We start from the raw sequence: 17,997 nt of genomic DNA, 5'->3' as shown, positions 1-17,997 counted from the left end.
GCAGCCCCTGAGAGTATGGTCTTGTCCCGCCAGCAGGATGACAGGCCCGCGCTGACCCTGCTCTCCAAGCCCTCGGTGCCCGCCGTGGTCTCCTCCACGGACATGCTCCACAGTAAGCTCTCTCAGATCCGGGAGTCCCGGGAACAGCACCATCACCTGGACCTGGACTCCAACCAGATGCACTCGGCCGCCACCACCTCCTCCTCCTCCTCCTCCTCCTCCACAGCTGCTAACATTGATGACTTGAAAAAAAGACTGGAGAGAATAAAAAGCAGTCGCAAATGAAGCCCCCACGCGCTCCCCACTCAGTTTGCTCAGCTAGAAGTCTTCGTAGTTGGAGGCCGCCGTCGGCGCGCCGTCCGACACCGCGGGCTGTGGGGGAGGACGGAGTCACCATGGCACAAGTCCCTGTACATACTCTGCTTCTCTCCGTGAGCATCCTGCCCCTAGAAGACTGTCTGTCTGTGTATTAGTTTAGTGTACAGACCTGTAAACAGCCTCCCTTGCTCAGACTGTGTTCTCATCTCTTTTTTTAATTGCTATTATTTGTAAAGTTGACTTAATATTTCCTAGCTCTTGACTATTAGAAACTCTTTAGTGGTTTTCCTTTGAGTTGTGAGCTCTCCTCTGTAACCCTAAAGGGTCGGGCTATTCTGTATGGACGCATGGCATGATAAAGCTAATTTAAGTGTCTTTTGTAAATAAAGTTTGCATTAACTCTAACCGGCTGCCGAGAACCGACCCCGGAGTTGGGAAGGTAGAGCTCCCGGTGCCTGGGCAGCCAGAGGTGGCCAGAGCTCCCACACAGAGGACCCACGGCCCGTCCGCCCAACTCTCTCGGAGGTGCCCGCCAGCCCCTTCTGCAAGGGGCACCTTCCCAGGCTCTGCACTAATGGAGCTCGTCGGAGTTCCGGGCCCGGCGCGCCCTTGGCTGCGGATTGAGAGAAGCCTCTCCCGTGACAGCGACACCCCATCGGCCTGAGGATCATTGAGGTGTAACCCAGGGCAGGCGGGCCTGCGCAGCTTGGGCGTCTGCTCCTTGGGGGTCTCGGGCCCTCGGTCACCTTGGCCAGTCACCGCCCGGGAGCCCCGTGGCTTGAGGATGGCCACGGCTCAGTGGGGCAGGTGGCAATGGGACCTTCTCTGTTCTTTCCCAAGTCATAATAAACAGGACTGCAGACTTGGTCCTGGCGTCTGAACCGGAGTGGGATGTGTGCTCTGGCACGGCGTCCCCACATTGCACCTTCCAGCCCGGAGCAGCCGTTGCCCCTCGCTGGGTCCTAGCTTCTCTTTGTCGTGTGAAGGTTGATGGCCATGTGTTCAGGGGGCTCTCCTCCTTCCCTCCCTGAACTTGGCAGGAACCTTCCTGCTGTCCCCTCGTGTTCTGGTGAGGGGTTCCCATGCTCGCCTCTGGCTTGCATCCCAGACCTGGCCGCTGCTAGATTCCGGTTCCCTCTGTTGTCTCGAGCTGGACTTTTATGTTAGAAGGAATTTCCCGTGAAGACGCCTGGAAGGCAGCACAAGAAGAGCGGCAGCCCGGCGGCCGATGACCTGACCCTCCTGCGAGACTGGCGACTGTTAGAACTGTGGCCAAGCCAAGGTGCTGAGGGACCTCCAGTTCTTTACTTGTGAACTGGGAAACTTGGCCTTGGTTTGGGGCCAGGGGAGGTGTGGAAGAGCCCCCCACCCATTCCTCACCCTCCCCTTTCAGCCCGCCGGCCTTGGCAGGGGCTGGGAAGTCGTGGAAATGCTGGTGTGCTGCTTCTAGCCCAGTTAGGCTTTTCTTGGCAAAGATGCTGGAAGGGGTTGGCTGTTTCCTTCTCCAGCTCATTTGACAGGCAGGGAAACAGGCAGACGGGGTACAGTGGCTTGCCCAGCGCCATGGTCAAGACGTGTCCTGGCTCCAGCACGGCACACTGACACCCCGAGGAGGAGTGAATGGGGCGCCCTGGCAGGGAGTCAGCGACCCAGATGACGTCGTCAGGGATGGCCCAGGAGTTGTCGGGTGGCTTAGGACATGGGGCTGCTCTAGTGGAAGCATCAGGGCAGAACCAGCACCTCGGGCCAGTGCGCTTGGGAGGCAGTGGGGCACAGTGTAGAGTCAGGAAGCCCAGGGCTTAAGCTGGCTTCAGACCCTGGCTGAGTTCTATGCCTCAGTGTTCTCTGTAAAGTGGGGGGTAACAGCACCTGCTTACCCAGGCTCCTGAGAGGGGGTGCAGAGGCTGGCCCAGAGAGGGCACCATGCACATGCTAGCCGTTTCTCCATGTGATTGTCTAGAAGCTTTTTTACCTGGCTGCAGCTTTGCCCGTTGCTCCCAGTCCCCTGAGGCTCTGATTCCCTCTTGCAGGAGAGCTCCAGGCCCTCCCAGGAGCTTCTTTCAGCCAGTGTGTGTGTGTGTGTGTGTGTGGCACAGACCGGGCTCCCAGACATCACTCCTGCTGGGCGGAGGACCGTGGGGGGAGGGCCCGAGAGCTCCCCGGCCTTCGCCCACCATGGGTGTCCTTTGGGCCAGCCCCGCTAGCTTTCTTAAGTGCAGACTGGGGCCCAAAAGGGGCAAGTTTTCAGTCAAAAAATTTTAGGATTTTTAGAGGGTGGGAAGGCCCCCCCTGGGCTTTCGATTTTGGGAGGGGTGGGGCCCTTTTGGGAAACAGGCAGGGGGTGGGTGGTTCCCCAGACCGGGGCTCGGGCCTCCAAATCTGCTAACTGGTTTTCCTTTCCACCGGCCCCGCCCCACAGCCCCGCTGCCACTGGGGCCCCCAAAGCCCCGGAAATTCAGGGCTACAACTTTAAGTTGGGGGTCCAAGAAAGGGGAATGCCCAAAGGGGCCTGCTGCCCCCGGGACTTTGTGGACTTTTGTTAAGAAAAAGGGGTTGGGGGGCAGAGGAGGGGCTTGAGGCGGGCAGGGAAATCCATTCCAAAACCATTGGGTGAGAAAAAGGGGTTCTTTGGGGGCCGGTACCAGTGTAAGGTGAAGCTTTTGTGAACCCGGGAAAGCCGGGCCCCCCCGGGATTGCCCCAAATTTGGGCGGGGGGGGCTGCGGGAGCCGGGCATGGGGAAACCGACCCAACTTTCAAGTGTGGATTTTGCCTGGTGCCCTGGACAGGCAGCCCCGCGCCTTTTCTATCTCAAAAGGGAAGGAACCCCGGATCTCGCCCCCAAGGGCCGCGTGGAGTCAGGAGCCAGGCACCGGTTTTGAGGGGCCAGGCACCCAGCCTGGACGGGGCGACCCGCCCTACACCCCTTACGGCTTTTCATTCTTCGCTCACCATTCGTCACCATTCATTCACCTGTGGCGCTCAGTCCCGGCTCAGAGCTCAATTGCCCACAGTTGGCCCGAGGGACGCGCTGTGAGAAGGCCCTTCTGCCCTTTCTGGCGGCCTTCAAGGCCACATCCCTTAACTCTCCTTTAAAAACAAACCCCGGGCTCCAGTTCCAGCTTCATAAACCGGCCGCGAGGCGGGCGGGGTAAGTCCAAGTCATGGGCGGACTCGGGAAGGTGAGTCAGAGGCTGCCTCAGGTACTAGCCCAGGTGTACAAGGTGGGGGTGGGGGTGACGGGGCTTCCCCCAGCTGGAGAAAAGGCCCCCAGGCAGCGGCGCCTGGAGCGAGCTCGCAGAGGACTCGAGGTCCTGGGAGGCCAGTCCCGGCGGCCTCCGCGGTCCGGGCAAGAGCAAGGGTTGGGGAAGTTTCCTTGGAGAGCCTTCCTGGCTTAGGACGGACTGGAGCTCAGATCTGATCTCCCCCCGCCACCCCCGACTCTCCAAGCCTGGCCCTCCTCCCGCCAGGGTCCCTTCACTGGGGTCCGCGGAGCAGCTCCGCGGGTGCCGCCGCTGTGGCAAGAACGGGAAAGGCGAGTGGGCTCAGTTTGGTCCCCTGGAAGGCTCCCGACGTCGGGGCAGCCCCTCCGGGGGCCACGGGAGCCCAGGAGGCGCCTCGGGGAGGAGCCGGCGCTCACAGAAGCAAAGACTTTTATTGAGAAATAGATATTTTAGAAATAAAAAACAAACAAGAGCCTCCCGCCTTCTTTTTTTTTGGGGGGGGGGCGCCTCTCCCGCCTTCTTTGGCGGGGGGGGGCCTCTCCAGTTCATGCTCCTAAACTCCAGAACGATCGATGGTTTTCAGAATCCACTTCTTCAGGCGGAAAACGTGAGTGTAGAAGCCGTATTTGCCGTCCCGGTCGCAGCCTTCGCCCCAGGACACGATGCCCATTAGGTACCAGCGGTTGTCGAAGGGACTCTTGGAGAAGAAAGGGTTCGGGAGGTCCGGGGCCGGTTCCGTCAGCCCGCCCGCCCCGCCCCGGGAGGAGGCACACGGGGTGACGTGGCCCCCGGGGCCCGGAGGGGAGGGAGTGTCGAGCACAGCCCCAATGATGCCCTCGGCTCCTCCTAAATGCGTGAGCCTGGGCCAAAGCTCCGGGCGCCCTGGCCTAGTTATGGGCCCGCGCGGGACCGGGACACTCACCTTCATGACAAAGGGCCCCCCGCTGTCCCCTTCGCAAGCGTCTCCCCGCTTCTCCTCATCGGGTTTGTAGCCTACGAGAGTCGCTCGCCTCAGAAACCGGCCCCTGGACTCCTCCGCCTCCCCCGGGCGCCGGCCCCGGCCCGGCGGGGCAGCGGCCACGCCCCCCCTCTGCCCGCCCGCGGCCCTGGAGCTTCCCCTCCGGCCCTCCCCGCCCCAGACTTGCCGGCGCAGAACATGTTGTCGGTGACTTTGATGCTGGTGGAGGCGCGGCAAGTGGCCTGGTCCACCAGGGGGAGGTTGATCTTCTGCATGACGGTGGGCAGGGTGTCTCGCGACGAGGTCCACGTCTCCCGCAGGTTGCCCCAGCCCGTCACCCTCCCTTTGTGCCCGGACAGGAAGAGCCTGAGGGGGAGCGGGAACGTGGAGCCCGGCCGAGGTCTGCCCCTGCTCTGGGCGCCTCGTCCCCCGCCCCCTTCCCCTCCCCCGGCCCGCATCCCCCCGGCCCGGCTTCCCTCCCCCCGCCCCCCCGCCGGGCGGTACTTCTGCACGACGTCCTTGGACGGCAGGCAGACGGGGCGGATGTAGTCGGAGAAGGCGATGGGCTGCTTGAGCTTGAGCAGAGCGATGTCGCGGTCCAGGTTGTCCTTCCAGTTGTACTTGGGGTGGATGATGATCTTCTCCAGCTTGGAGATCTTCTCCATGGACCGCTCGTACCTGGGCAGAGCCCCGGGCCGGGGGGAGGGGCTTCTTAGAGCCTCTGGCCGGGCCGGGCTCCCCAAAAGTGGGAGCTGGAGCCTCCGGGGGCCGGGGGGGGGGGGAAGCGGGCGGGCTCCGCGGGCTGACACCCACCCAGGCCCCGGAGGGGACGGGCCAAGGGCGGCCGCCCGTGCTGACCCTCCGCTTTGTCCGCAGGGACCACGTCCCAAACGAGCCTCTCTTTGAGTTTTAAGGGGCGTCCCAGCTTGCCGCCCGTCACCCCCAAGGACCGCGGGGCCCCCGGGAGATCTTACGGACCCGGGAGGGACAACGCGGGCGTAAGGGTTTGAGAAGCGCGCAGGGCCGAATTGTGGGAGATCGGGAAGGCCGGAGGCCGGGGCCGGTCAGGGATCCCAGACTTGGGGCTGTGAGGGACCCTGCAGCTCCAAGCCCCTCCCCCGACGCACAGTCCCGGGTGTCTCGGGAGCGAGAGTGTAACCCCGCTCTCTACCAGGCTGGGGGGCAGCACCGGTGCTATTGTCCCATTTCACAGATGAGAACCCGCCTCAGAGCGGCCAAGCAGCCCACAAGCACGACTGGGAAGCGCTGGAGGGGACATCTGAACCCAGCTCTCGCAGACTCGGGTCCGCCCCCCCCCCCACCCCCGCCAGGGACTCCCCCCAGGAAGCCCCCCACCCCAGGCCTGTGCCCCGCCCCCATACTTGGAGCGCTGGTGCTTCCCGATGCGCACTAGCAGGTCGTCCGCCGTGAAGTTCTTGTCCCAGGGCGGGTACAAGAGGCAGTGGGCGGCCGTGAGGACCCAGCGGTCACTCAGGAGGCTGGCCCCGCACACCAGCTCCTGCGGCGTCTTCCGGAAAAGCATCACCTGCCTGGAGACGGCGGCCGGTCACTCCCCGCCCCGGGGGGCCCTGGGAACACTCCCTCCCTCCCCCCCATGACCCACCACAGGCCCCAAGGATCCTTGGGAACATTCAAGCCCCCCCCCCCCCAAAGCAGCCCTGAGGGGGCCAGGGGAATGACCCTCCCTGGGGAAGAGGTCAGACTGCCTTGAGTGCTGGAGCCCAAACCCCCGGGGTGCCCCGGCCCAGACAAGGAGGCCTGAAACTCCTCTCTGTGAAGCTCTGAGGGCGAGCCTCGGCCCAGGCCCCCGGGTCCCTGGGAGTGGGGGCCAGGCTGGAGGGAGGGCAGAAGGAGGCCTGCTGCCGCCCCGCCCCGGGCTCCTCCCTGGAAGCACCAGCGCCCATCTAAGCCCCTCAGCAGCCGGGCGCCAGACGCAGGGACCCAGCCTCCTCCCGGGGCCAGAGCCACGGCCGCTCCCGGCGGTGCCCCCAGCTGTGGGCACCCTGACCCAAGGGGGCAGAGGGGAGCCTGGATCTGGGTTCTCATCCCGGCTTACCCCCGTGTGATCTCAGAGCCGAGGGGGAGGAGGCGGGAGGGAGGAAGGGAGGGAGTTTGGGACTCAAGGTTGAAAAAGAAAAGTGCTTAAATCAAGAATACATTAAGGATCTAGATTTAAAAAACAATTTCTGCAGCGCTGAGCCAGTCCCTTCTGTGGGCCTCAGTTACCACATCTGTCGAATGAGAGGTTTGGACTGAACAAGTTCTCAAGTCTACAAGAGTGAGCAGGGAAAAGTCAAATGGGGGGGCAGGGACTCCGGACAGAAGGAGCTGAGGGGGAGTGGGGAGGGGGGAGGTGGGCCTGCTGGGCCAAGGGCCAGGAGGGTCAAGGGAGCCAGAGCGGTCACGTTCCAAGCAAGGGAGAAGGTGGGGACGGGGAGAGATGGGTCAGAGACAGAGAGACAAGAAGGGGCAGAGGAGAGAGAGAGAGAGAAAGATTCAGAGACAGAGAGAGACAGAGACAAAGCTGTTGGGGCAGAGAAGACAGACAGAGACACAGAGAGAAAGAGAGAAAGAGGCATGTCAGGGCAGAAAAGAGAAGAGAGAGAGAGAAAGAGACAGACACACAGAGAGACAGATTCAGAGACCAAGCTAGAGACAGCTCAGTGGGCCGAGGACTCTGGGTCCAGCAGGGCCTCCTCTGCAGGAGGCTTGGGCTGTTCTTGGAAGGGCCTGGGGAGGATTTGCAAAGGCTGTAGAATTTGTGGGCCGGAAATCTAATTTCCCCAAAGAGGAGCCCCAGAAAGCGAGCAGCCCCATATGGGAGATGGAGGCTGGGGGGCAAGGACAGCAATCCAGGGCCACCGGAACATTCCCGCTGACCCCCGCCCTGGGGCAGCTCACGGGAGCCCAGCGGGGCCCGAGAGTCGGGGAGTTGCGGGGGAGGGACCATGGGCGCGGGGCCTCTGGGCGCCCGCCTCACCAGGGAGCAGTGCCCAGCTCAGCGTCATCCCCGTGCACGATGCGCCCGCCGATGTAAGAGTCCAGCAGCTCCTGCTCGCTGTTGTCCTTCAGCTCCTTCTTCTCAAACAGGGGCCGGAGCCCGCAGTCTGCAAAGCCCAAGGGGGCCCCGTTGCATGAGGTGGTCGGCCCCCTTTGCCTGCTGGACCCTCTGCCCACGGGTCCCCTCTGCCCGGGCCTACCCTGTGCCCCACCTGCTCTGGCTGCTCAGTCTCACCTGCTTCTCCGGAACCAAAGGTCTTCTCATTGAAGAACACCTGGTACTCCTGAGCGCTGCTCCGGCCCATGATGGTCTCCCGTTCTGGCTCCAGCTCTCCGTCCACCTCATCCACGGGGCTGTCTGGGGGGGGGGGGCAGGACAGGTGGTGTGGGGAGACCATGAGCCCCCCAGCGCCCCCCAGGCTTGGGTTTCCCACAGAGCTCAGACCTGGCTGACCAGCGGTTATTGCTGGAGGAATGGGTGCTAGCCAAGCCCCCACCCAGCAGGCCCAAGGGAAGCCCGGGTTGGGCAGAGACATGGCGACCCGAGAAGTGCGAGAGCTGGAGGGAGTGGGCCTGGCTGGGCCGCTCACTACCCGGCAACGGCAACTCCCCCAGTCCCTTCTGGGACCCTATAAGGCCCCCCTCTCTCTAGATTGCCCCCCCAGCCTCATTCTGAGCCTGCCCCCCACCTCTCACCCTCCCCCACATCCCAGCCCATGGGGGCCATGGCCTCGGGCCCCCTCGCCCCCCACTCACCGCAGTAATTGACTGGGCAGTACTCAGGGCTCACGGGGGGCCCGGCCACAAAGCACCAGAGACCCTCCTCATCGGCGTCGGGATTTCGGCAGTAGTTCTCCTCCAGGACCACACTGAGGTCGATGCCAGGGATCTCCTTGAGAAGAGGCTTCAGCTGCTCCGAGGCCCAGGGCAGGCAGGGGGCCCCGGACACGCTGACCGCCAGCTGGCCTCGGTAGGAGCGGCCATCGCCGGGGACGCAAGGCTGGGAGGCGCTCGGGCCCCCCTGCTTGGGGCTCCTGGGGGTCAGAGGCACCGTGAAGCCGTCCTTTCCTGGAGCAACGGGAGGCAAGCCAGAGACGCCCCCTGAGCCCGCGCCCGCCTGGGGAGCACCCGAGCTAGGCAGGGGTCAGTGTCTCCACCTGCTCCCCCTTTCCTGCTCCTGCCCCTTCCCCCCGGCCCTCCACCCCACCGGGGCTCACCACAGACGGGCACGCTGCACTCCTCCCAGCGCACAGTGGGGTCGCTGGTGTAGCACCAGGGGCCGCTGGGGTTGCCGTTGGGGTTCCGGCAGAAGTTCTCCTGAAGGTCGGGGTGCGTGGAGGAGTTGAAGCTGAAACAAGAAGGCGCTAACTAGAGAGGGCCCAGAGAGAGGCCGGGGGCCAGGCCGGGGAGGGGTTGGGGGGGTCCCCGGCCGATCTCTCTCCGTTAGCGGGCTGGAGGGAATGGGCAGCGGGCAGGAGACACTCACCTCGGCCTGTGCGGGTAGCGACTCCTCCACAGCTGGCACGGGATCCCAGACTTGGTGACCGAGATGTTTCCCCGGTAGTTTGACCCTAGACCCTCTGCACAATTTCCTGCCAAGGACCAGGCCCAAATCAGGGTCCCCAAGGCATTTGTCATGCGCTGTTGTAGACGCCGCACCCCTGGGACCTCCTGTGATGCTCCCAACAACCCTGGGAGGCAGGGCCATCAGTACCCCGCCCTACAGAGTGGGAGACCACACGGCTGCAGCGGAAGTCAGGTCTCCCTGGCCCTGAGCCCGAAGCTCTGCCTACTTGGACACCCGGGCTGCCGTCTCGGCCTCAGATCACGGCCCCACCTTACTGGCCCGTTTCTCCCCCTCACTCGCTCCCCTCTCAGTTCCTGACACAGCCCCAGGCCTTGAGTTTGGCTCTCCCTGCTGTCCAGCTGGCAATATGCTAGGCCCTGGGCACGGCCCTGCCCCTGCCAGCCCAGCCCCGGGTCCTGGGCATGGCTCTGCCCCTCTCACGGCCCAGCCCCGGGCACGGCCCTGCCCTCTCCGGAGCTGAGTTCGTCCCCTGGCCCACCCCCCATGGCACAAGGTGTTCTATTCCTTCTCACCTTCCAGGCAGGCATCGAAAATGGCTCTTGAAGTCGTCCTCACAGACTGACAAACTAGGAAAAAGCCGGAAGCAACCATGGGAGGAGGGGCTGGCGGCCGGGGGGCTTGGGGAGGTCACCCGCTGGCCCCGGGGCTGGGACCTCGGGCGGGGCTGGGCCAGGTCCTCCCCGGGGAGATAAAGGAGAGGTGAAAGGTCCCAGCCAGAAGGCCCCGGGCTCGGCGCCCCCCTCCCTGCCCCACCACTTTACTCACGCTGGTACTTGGGCCAGAAGGCAGCCTGTAAGGAGAAGGCCGGAGGTGAAGGGTGGGCCGCCTGTGGCCGCTGCCCCCACCCAGTCTCCGGGCCCAGCCCGCCTGGCGCTCCCCGCGGCCCCCCGGCCCCTTCTCACCGTGTCTGTGATCGACTCCAGGGCCTCGAAGGCCTCTTCGTAGCTGCACTGTTCCTCCAAGCACTCGCGCTCCAGGTTTCCAGGTCGCATTTCTTCCAGGAGGCCCCTGTTGGCCCGCCGGACCCTCTGGAGCACAGCCAGTGCCCGCCGCTGGTCCAGGAATACTGGATGGGAGGTAAGGAGGGGGTGAACCTACGGTCCCCAACAGGGCAGGGCTTGGGGAGAGGGGCCTGGGCTCAAGCCCCCCTGTTGGGAAGGCCCTCATGAAGGTCCGAGGCCGGATGGAGGGTCCCCACCCATTCCTCTGGCTTTTACCCCGGACAGGGACGGCGCAGAGCCAGGATCGGACCCCGGGAAGAGCCCGGGCCAAAGAACAGGGGCTCCTCCTCCTGCTCCCCCTCTCCCTCCCATGGCTCTGGGGGCCACGAAGACAAGCTGCTTGTCCCCTTCTGTCACAGCCCCCCAACCCTCTGCCCAGTCTGCCCTTGCCCACTTTCCTTTCTCTCTCCCTCCAGAGGGAACCACCCGTTCTCGGGACCTGTTTACCGTGGGTCCTCTCCCGAGGGCTGTCACCTTTCCCTGACGTTCTTGACCCCGTTCCCCCCTCCCGGGGTCGTCATCTTGGGTCCTTACCATGTTCACAGTGGGCGACAGAGAGCAAGAATCCCAGGGCCAGGCAGCTCTGGGGGGTCAGGCCCAGAATACCCATCCTGGTGCTGGTGGAGGAGCTGTGCACGTAGGGATCCCGGACAGGCCGATGTGGCCCCTCCGGGTTAATATTGAACCAACATGAAGAAATCAGAAAGACGGGGTCAGCGGGTCAGGGCTGGAGGGACAGGCGCAGCTCCCGCCCGCCCCCACTTTTGGCTTCTGGTCTTGGCCAGGAAAAGCCCAAGAGGGACGTGCTCGGGGGCACGTCACCCTGGCACTGTCATCTGGCCCCGGCTTTCCTCCGCCCACAGAGAGAGTGGCGGGCCGGGGTCGGCTCCCGGGGGCTGGGGTCTCTGGCTTGGGTGCCGGCTCCTTTATCTAAAAGGCCGGAGATTAGGGCCTCTCTTGCCTCGCTCTCAGGGATCAAAGAGCCCGGGGACTGGGGCTAGAAAGGACCCTGGAGATAAGCTAATTGCGCCCTACTCTTACACACTGGAAGGCCCCAAAGGGTTAAGGGTTATATAGGTAGGGCCTTTTCTGATTTTGGTTTTTATTCCCAGTGCCCAGCAAACAGTGAGCACTTAATAAATGCTCGTTGATGAGGATGATGAATACAGATTTGAATCTGCCTCTTGACTTTAGACCTACAGATAAAAGACTAGAAAGGACCATAAAAAGAAAAAAATGGGGCAGCTAGTTGGCGCAGAGCCCTGAGGTCAGGAGGACCCGAGTTCAAATCTGGCCTCAGACACTTAACTGTGTGACCCTGGGCAAGTCACTTGACCCCAATTGCCTCAGCAAAAAAAGGGGGGAAAAGTTACTAAATAGGAAACATGAGAGGATTTGTATGAAGTGATGGTATAAAGGGGACAACACTAAAAGCCAGCGGACTCGGATCAGGGAAATGGGCGTTCTTGGCACCCGAGGAATGACTGCCCCCAGCTATGTTGAGAGGTGGGGTCCACAGGGGCTGAATGCTGAACTGGGGTTGAGAGGCTGAGTCAGAGGAGGAGGAGAAAACAGAGGCCCAGGAAAGCCTCCCAAGAACTGGCCCCACGTTACAGGCTCAGAACTGTCCACTTCGGTTGGCTTTGAATCTGGGGGAAGAAAGGAGGGTATTTGGCGGGCTTGCTAGATGCTTAAAAAACCAAGGGCAACCATAAAAATTCCTATTTACAACCAGAAGTTTGAGTCCCATAATATTTGGGGGCTCCCTCAGAGGCTGGTGGAGACCATGATGCTCAGCGCCGAAACTGTCCACCTCCTGCCTCAAACGCATATTCCCGGCCATATTTCCACACTCCAACATGACTCTTCCAGTTCCAAGTCATTGTCAACATCTCGGATTTGGGGCCCAACCGATTATTGATTTTTACTGCATTTTGCTTGTTGTTGATGACTTGGAACATTCTACAACATGATCAATAATAGTTTGCGCTTCTTAAGAAAAGAAGACACTGCCCATCTTGGAGGGGAATAAACACAAATAAAGGAGAATGGGCTAGAGGGCCCCGGAGTCAGCTGGCTCCCGCAGGGAGAGTCTTCCCATTCCGGGTCCTTCGCCTACCAGCTCCCCACACTTGGGGCCCGTCGGAACGTCGTGTTCTTGGCCCCCTGGACTTGAGGTTCAGAGGCGTCTCTTTTTTCCTGGGACGGCTGTCCAGTCCTTGTTCTCCCTCCACCCTCCCTCTCCCGCTTCCTGTTTGCCGTAGGTAGAGGGTGGAAGAGTAAATATTAGCCCTGAGCCTGAGGACTGAGGGACAAAGAGCAGGTCCAGAGGAATCAAAAGTTCCCTTCTGTCCCTCCTGGCTTGTTGTGCTGGGCTCTGGCCCAGAGGCACGTGCCATCTGGGGAGGGCAGATGTTAGGACTGAGGGTGACGAGTGGGCGCAGGGGAATGAAAGAGAAGGGGGAATGAAAAGGAGGGGGAATGAAAGAAGAGGGGGGAATGAAAGAGGAGGGGGAATATAAGAGGAGGGGGAATGAAAGAGGAGGGGGAATGAAAGGGGGGAATGAAAGAGGAGGGGGAATGAACAGGAGGAATGAAAGAGGAAGGGGGACTGGCTGTCCCCACCCTGGCTGACCCAGCCCCTGCTACCTCAACCTCAGTCTGGAGATGAGCTCCCCAAGCCAGGGGAAGGTGGGGCGGCCAGGCTTGCGAGGCTTGTGGTCTGTGGGGCTTCTGCCAGCTGAACTGAGACCTTACTTCCCATAAAATACTAGGAAGTTTGGTGGCGGTCTGGAAAGTCCAATGCGGACTTGAGGAAAGGGTGCTGGACCGGCAAAGAATCTGGGTTCCCATTTTGGGATCTGTGTGACCTGGGGACTTCCCCTCTCGGCCTCTAAACTTCAGCTGTAAACGAAGGGGATAAGACTGGATGAAGTCTGGGGTCCTCAGCCCACTCAACAGCCTTTTGTTGACCAATGAGCTGGAGAGCTCCTTCCTCTTCCTTTCCTCCTCCCTCCCTCCTTTCTCTAAGTTTCTGTGGCTCACATTGACTGTTATCCCTTGTACACAATTCATCTTCTTTTCTGAGTGGGCATTTGCTGGGAAAAATGTATGTTTCCTGTGTTTGTCATTGCGGGAAATAAGCTACGGCCCACTTACACCAACATTTGGGTGAACCTGCTTTTGTATTTTTAGGAGACTGTGGCTTTCTAGGACTTGCAGCTACACAGCATCACTGGAATATTGGAGGGATCCTTCGGCTATCGGACATACGAGGATGGCCAGACTAGACTGGCAGGACCCTTCCGTTAAAAATGGACGAATGAATCTGATCCTAGAAAAAGGAGAAGAGCCCAAAGCATCCTTGACAGAGCCAGGAAAATGTTTGTGTGAAGGCAGTGGGAGTGAGGTTACTGAGGAGGGCTGGTAGTGAGTGAACATGGCCACGCTTTTCCTAAAATAGAGCTCCGAAGTCAGCTGATTTTTGTGTGTCTTTGAGCATGTGCTGACCAACTTCCCAGAGGCATTCTAACCTACTTTCTTGATCTTGGTTCAATAAGCCGTGTTGCTTACTGCTTGCCACCTCATAGACACTCATCTCGAGCTCTATACACACACACACACACACACACACACACACACACATATATATTTATATACCTATATATATATATGTGTACACACATATTGTTATTCAGACTCTTCATGATCCATTTGGGGATTTTTGTTTGTCATTGTTCCTGGAGTGCTTTGCCATTTCCTTCTCTAGATTATTTTACAGATGAGGCAAATGGGTTAAGTAACTTGTCCAGGGTCACACAGCTAGCCTGTGTCTGTCTGAGGTCACATCTGAACTCAGATCTTCCTGACCCCAGGTTTGGCACTCTGTCCACTGCACTACTAGATACTTACCCCCTCACACACACACACACATATCAATATCCATCTTGATGAACTAACTCAAGTCTATTCAATCTTCAGTCTGGACAATAGGCATTTATTTGGGACTATTGCGTGCTGTTAATCCAAAATATTTTGTGTTTTGTATATCCATTGAGGAAACTCTAGTATTGCGGGATTTTATATGCATACATATATATCATATAAAATTTATGCCTGCCAAAGAGATTATTATGTGGAGAATTCACCCAAGGCAAGAGCTCACAAAGATGGTCAGAAAAAGCAATACAAGGATACTCTTTAAGGTCTCTCCTAAGAACTTTGGAATTGGGAAGAATTCTGGGAAAATGGCGGGGTAGGTTGATACATTTCAAACTCTCCAGATTTCCCCTTCAAATAACAAATTTGAACCTCGGAGGGAACATAGATGAAAAGCAAAGAATATTTGGGACAGAACTGGGAGACCCAAATAAAGACCCCAGGCTGGGGTGTGAAGTACAGACACCTTCCAGCTAGCTCTGCAGAAACATCAAGTGAGGACTTCTGAGGCTAGTTGGTTTGACCTCCTGGACAGCATAGGGAGTCAAGGGTCTTAGTCCGGGAAGATTGAGGAAGAACCTCGGCCCTGAGGGAGAAAGAACTAGCATACCGGGAGTGCAGAAGTAGGGAGGCAGGAATGCTGCTGGCTGCAGCCATTTGCAGGAGGGGGAGCTCTTAGTTTGGGGTTCCAGGTCAGAGGGGAGAGTTGAAGTGAAGCTAGAGGCACCATCCACCATCCCACCATTAGAGGTGTTTACACTAATACTTCTCCTTTAAACAAAAATGAACCAACAAAGAAAAACTCCAACCATAAAAACTTACAGTAGAATAGGGAAGTCTGGGATTCATCTATGAAGGAGACAGTGAAATTTTTAAAAAGCGTCTTTTACCTCAAACAGTAATGTTAAATGGCTCCCTGCCCAGAAAGAATTTATAGAAGAACTCAAAAAAGAATTTAAAGATCAAATGAGAGAAATTTTTTTTTTTAAAATCCAAGAAAGACAAGGAAATTATGAAAAAAATGTTAACCAACAAGAGAAAGGGAGTCTTAAGGATGAAAATAACATTTTGAAAATTAAAATCAGGCAAGGATAAGCCAGTGAAGCTAAAAGAGACCAAGAAATAACAAAACAGAATCTAAAGAATGAAAAAACAGATCAGAATGTGAAATGTGTCATAAGATAAACAACAAGATCAAGAAGAGAAAATGATTGGACTACCTGAAAGCTGTGACCAAAAAAGAACCTTGATACAATAATGCAAGAAATAATCCAAGAAAATTGTCCTGCAGTGATAGAACATGAGGGGAAAGTAGAAATGAAAAAAAAAAAAAATCCACCAATCACCACCTCAAAGAAATACTTTGTGGGAAACATACAGGAATATTATTGCCAAATTTCGAAACCCTAGATCAAGGAGAAAATTTTGCAAGGAACAACAACAAAAAAAAAAACAATTCAAATAGGCTTGAGCTACACTTAGAATTTTACAGGACTTATCAACAGCTACAATAAGAGACCACAGGTCCTGGAATCATATATACTGGCAATTGAAAGAACTAGGCCTGTGGCCAAAAATAACATATCCAACAAAATTATCCATAATATTGAATGAAAAATAAAATGGAGATTTAACAAACTTGCAGATTTTCAGAACTTTCAACTAAACCTAAACTCAATAGAAAATTTAACATAAAAGAGTCGTTATCAAACATGACTTTCAAGGAACTTAACAAATCAGGTGCAGAAAAAGAGGCATGCCCAGAGGCATTAAGGGGGGGAGGAGAGCTCATAGTTCTGAAAACCTACTCATATTGGGAAGGGATTAAATAGGCAACACTACATGGATACTAGGAAGGCTATAGTACCCTCCAAAATCTACAAAGAAATCAGGAGGGAGGGATGGGTGGAGGGGAAAATAAAGGGAGGGATTCATAGGTGGGAGGGAGGTTAATATATGCATGGGAGACAACTACTGAAAGAGATCCAGTGAAGTTTCATTTTTCTTTGTTGATTTTGTAATCAATAGTTAATACCAGGGAATCTTGTCTTTATTCCACCTTCAGATTTTTGTAAAGATTCAATTCAATAAACCTTTTTTAACAAATCTACAAAATGCTGGCCCTCAAAACATACTGTAGAAAACTATTGGGAAAGACTGCTCATTCCCTTCTCCCATTTTCATCAAGGATCATTGTGATATACAGATCATTCTTTAGAATTTTATAAAGATAAAAAGCAGGACTATGGATGATTATCAATGGTGTCTCCACCGTCCTTTATGGCAAAACCATGTATGACTTTTCCTAATTGTTTAATATCTTCCCCTTTTTGTAGTGTGTTGAAAATCAGTTCTTTAGAGCTTTCAAAACTGTACTGCTGCAAACACAGGTCCCTTCTGCGTGTACATGGTTAGCTATGTCCCTTGCTCATGTGGCACATCGGAGAAAAAAGTGTTAGAGTCCAAATATGCAGTTCTCCTGTCATCAATTAAACGATTTTATGGAAATGCCGAAAGAGATATATTCTATTTTTTCTCTCTTGTCCTCATTTCTGTCTATAAATACTCTTGCAAAGATCTGGTTATTTGGTTCTCATGCCAACTTTTCTATATAGACTTATTTTTTCTCTCCATTTTATGAAGCAACAGAATTCTTAATCTTCCACTCTTTCTTCTCCATAGTTTTCCAAGTGAATTCTTGTTTACCAACATAGGTCTGTGGTTGGCAACATCAAGTATTTTCAGGATAAGGCACTTTTTGGATTCTTTATCTCCTAATTGAGGTGATAACTTTTTAATCGATTAAACTCCTATAAGGAAACATAGGAAATTTGCTTCAATGTCTTTTCTTTTATCCTCTTCTGATTTTCATTACAAACAGGTGATCTGAATAGGTCAGGATGAAGCTTCTATAATCACGTCAGGCCTCTCATATTTCTACTTCTGATTCAGTCCATTTCTTTTGCTATGACAAGTCATTCTTTTAGTGGCACACAAACCGCTGGTTCTCGAATGACTTCCACAGGACTATGTTCTAGCATTAATTAGCATTTTTTCTTAGCATTAATTCAGCATTTTTGTTGTGCCTTTTCCATATCCTCTGTCTCCTGACATATTTAACATTTTTTTAAAGTTCATTTTGTCAAATATTGCCCAATTATATGTGAAATTTTTTTTTAACATCCCTGACTTACAAAAGTATTCATGATATAGAGGTATGATGCTTGCCAATAGTCAACGAGCCTTTGACCTTTTTCATTTTTTATTCTAGAATCATCTTTTTAAATTATTTTTTAAAGCTTTTTATTTTCAAAACATATGCATGGATAATTTTTCAGCGTTGATCCTTGCACAGCCTAGTGTTACATATTTTCCCCTCCTTCCCCCCACCCCCTCCCCTAGATGGTAAGCAATCCATTATATATTATTTATATTTAACATGTATGTTATACATGTTAAAATATATGTCAGAATCCAATGTATGTAAACATATGTATACAATTCTCTTGCTGCACAAGAAAAATCAGATCAAAAAGGAAAAGTAAATGAGTAAGAAAACAAAATGCAAGTGAACATCAATAGACAGAATGAGAATGCTATGTTGTGTTCCACACTCAGTTACCACAGTCCTCTCTCTAGTGTAGAAGGCTCTCCTCATCACAAGATCACTGGAACCGGTTTGAATCATCTCAATGTTGAAGAGAGCCGCGTCCATCAGAATTGAGCATCGTATAGTCTTGTTGCTGTGTATAATGATCTCCTGGTTCTGCTCATTTCACTTAGCATCAGTTAGTGTGAGTTTCTCCTGGACTCTCTAAAATCATCCTTCTGATCGTTTCTACAGAACAATAATATTCCATAACATTCATATACCATAACTTACAGAATCATCTTTTCCAACATATTTTCGACCTACCTTTCTTTTGCCCACTTGCATTGTAGCCAGTCTA

General features: G+C 55.6%; 2 protein-coding genes across 8 annotated transcripts in view; one reads left to right on the top strand and one right to left on the bottom strand.

Annotated features, from left to right (window-relative positions):
- The window catches only part of CKAP5 (cytoskeleton associated protein 5), an 84,893-nt gene extending 83,709 nt beyond the window's left edge, over positions 1-1,184 (top strand). For 6 of the 7 annotated variants that reach the window (XM_031942605.1, XM_031942604.1, XM_031942608.1 and 3 more), the window contains one exon: positions 34-1,184. In XM_031942605.1, the coding sequence (XP_031798465.1) occupies positions 34-285 (252 nt within the window). In that variant the 3' untranslated portion in view covers positions 286-1,184. The remainder of the gene's footprint in view (positions 1-33) is intronic. The other variant, XM_031942606.1, reaches the window with a different exon arrangement.
- Positions 1,185-3,952: 2,768 nt separating this feature from the next.
- F2 (coagulation factor II, thrombin) lies at positions 3,953-10,847 on the bottom strand. The gene is made up of 14 exons (XM_031941840.1): positions 10,643-10,847; positions 10,010-10,173; positions 9,873-9,897; positions 9,620-9,673; positions 9,006-9,111; positions 8,737-8,867; positions 8,276-8,587; positions 7,755-7,877; positions 7,500-7,626; positions 5,881-6,048; positions 5,003-5,176; positions 4,686-4,864; positions 4,463-4,533; positions 3,953-4,237 (listed from the first exon to the last, which is right to left on the bottom strand). Exons 1-14 carry the CDS (start codon positions 10,716-10,718, stop codon positions 4,094-4,096), a joined length of 1,854 nt encoding a protein of 617 aa, XP_031797700.1. The 5' UTR covers positions 10,719-10,847; the 3' UTR covers positions 3,953-4,093.
- Between the last annotated feature and the right edge of the window lie 7,150 nt (positions 10,848-17,997).

This window comes from Sarcophilus harrisii, chromosome 6 (genome assembly GCF_902635505.1).
Source record: "Sarcophilus harrisii chromosome 6, mSarHar1.11, whole genome shotgun sequence".
NCBI classification, from domain to species: domain Eukaryota; kingdom Metazoa; phylum Chordata; class Mammalia; order Dasyuromorphia; family Dasyuridae; genus Sarcophilus; species Sarcophilus harrisii.
Note: the sequence above shows the minus strand (reverse complement) of the source record. Positions and strands in the feature narration are given on the sequence as shown.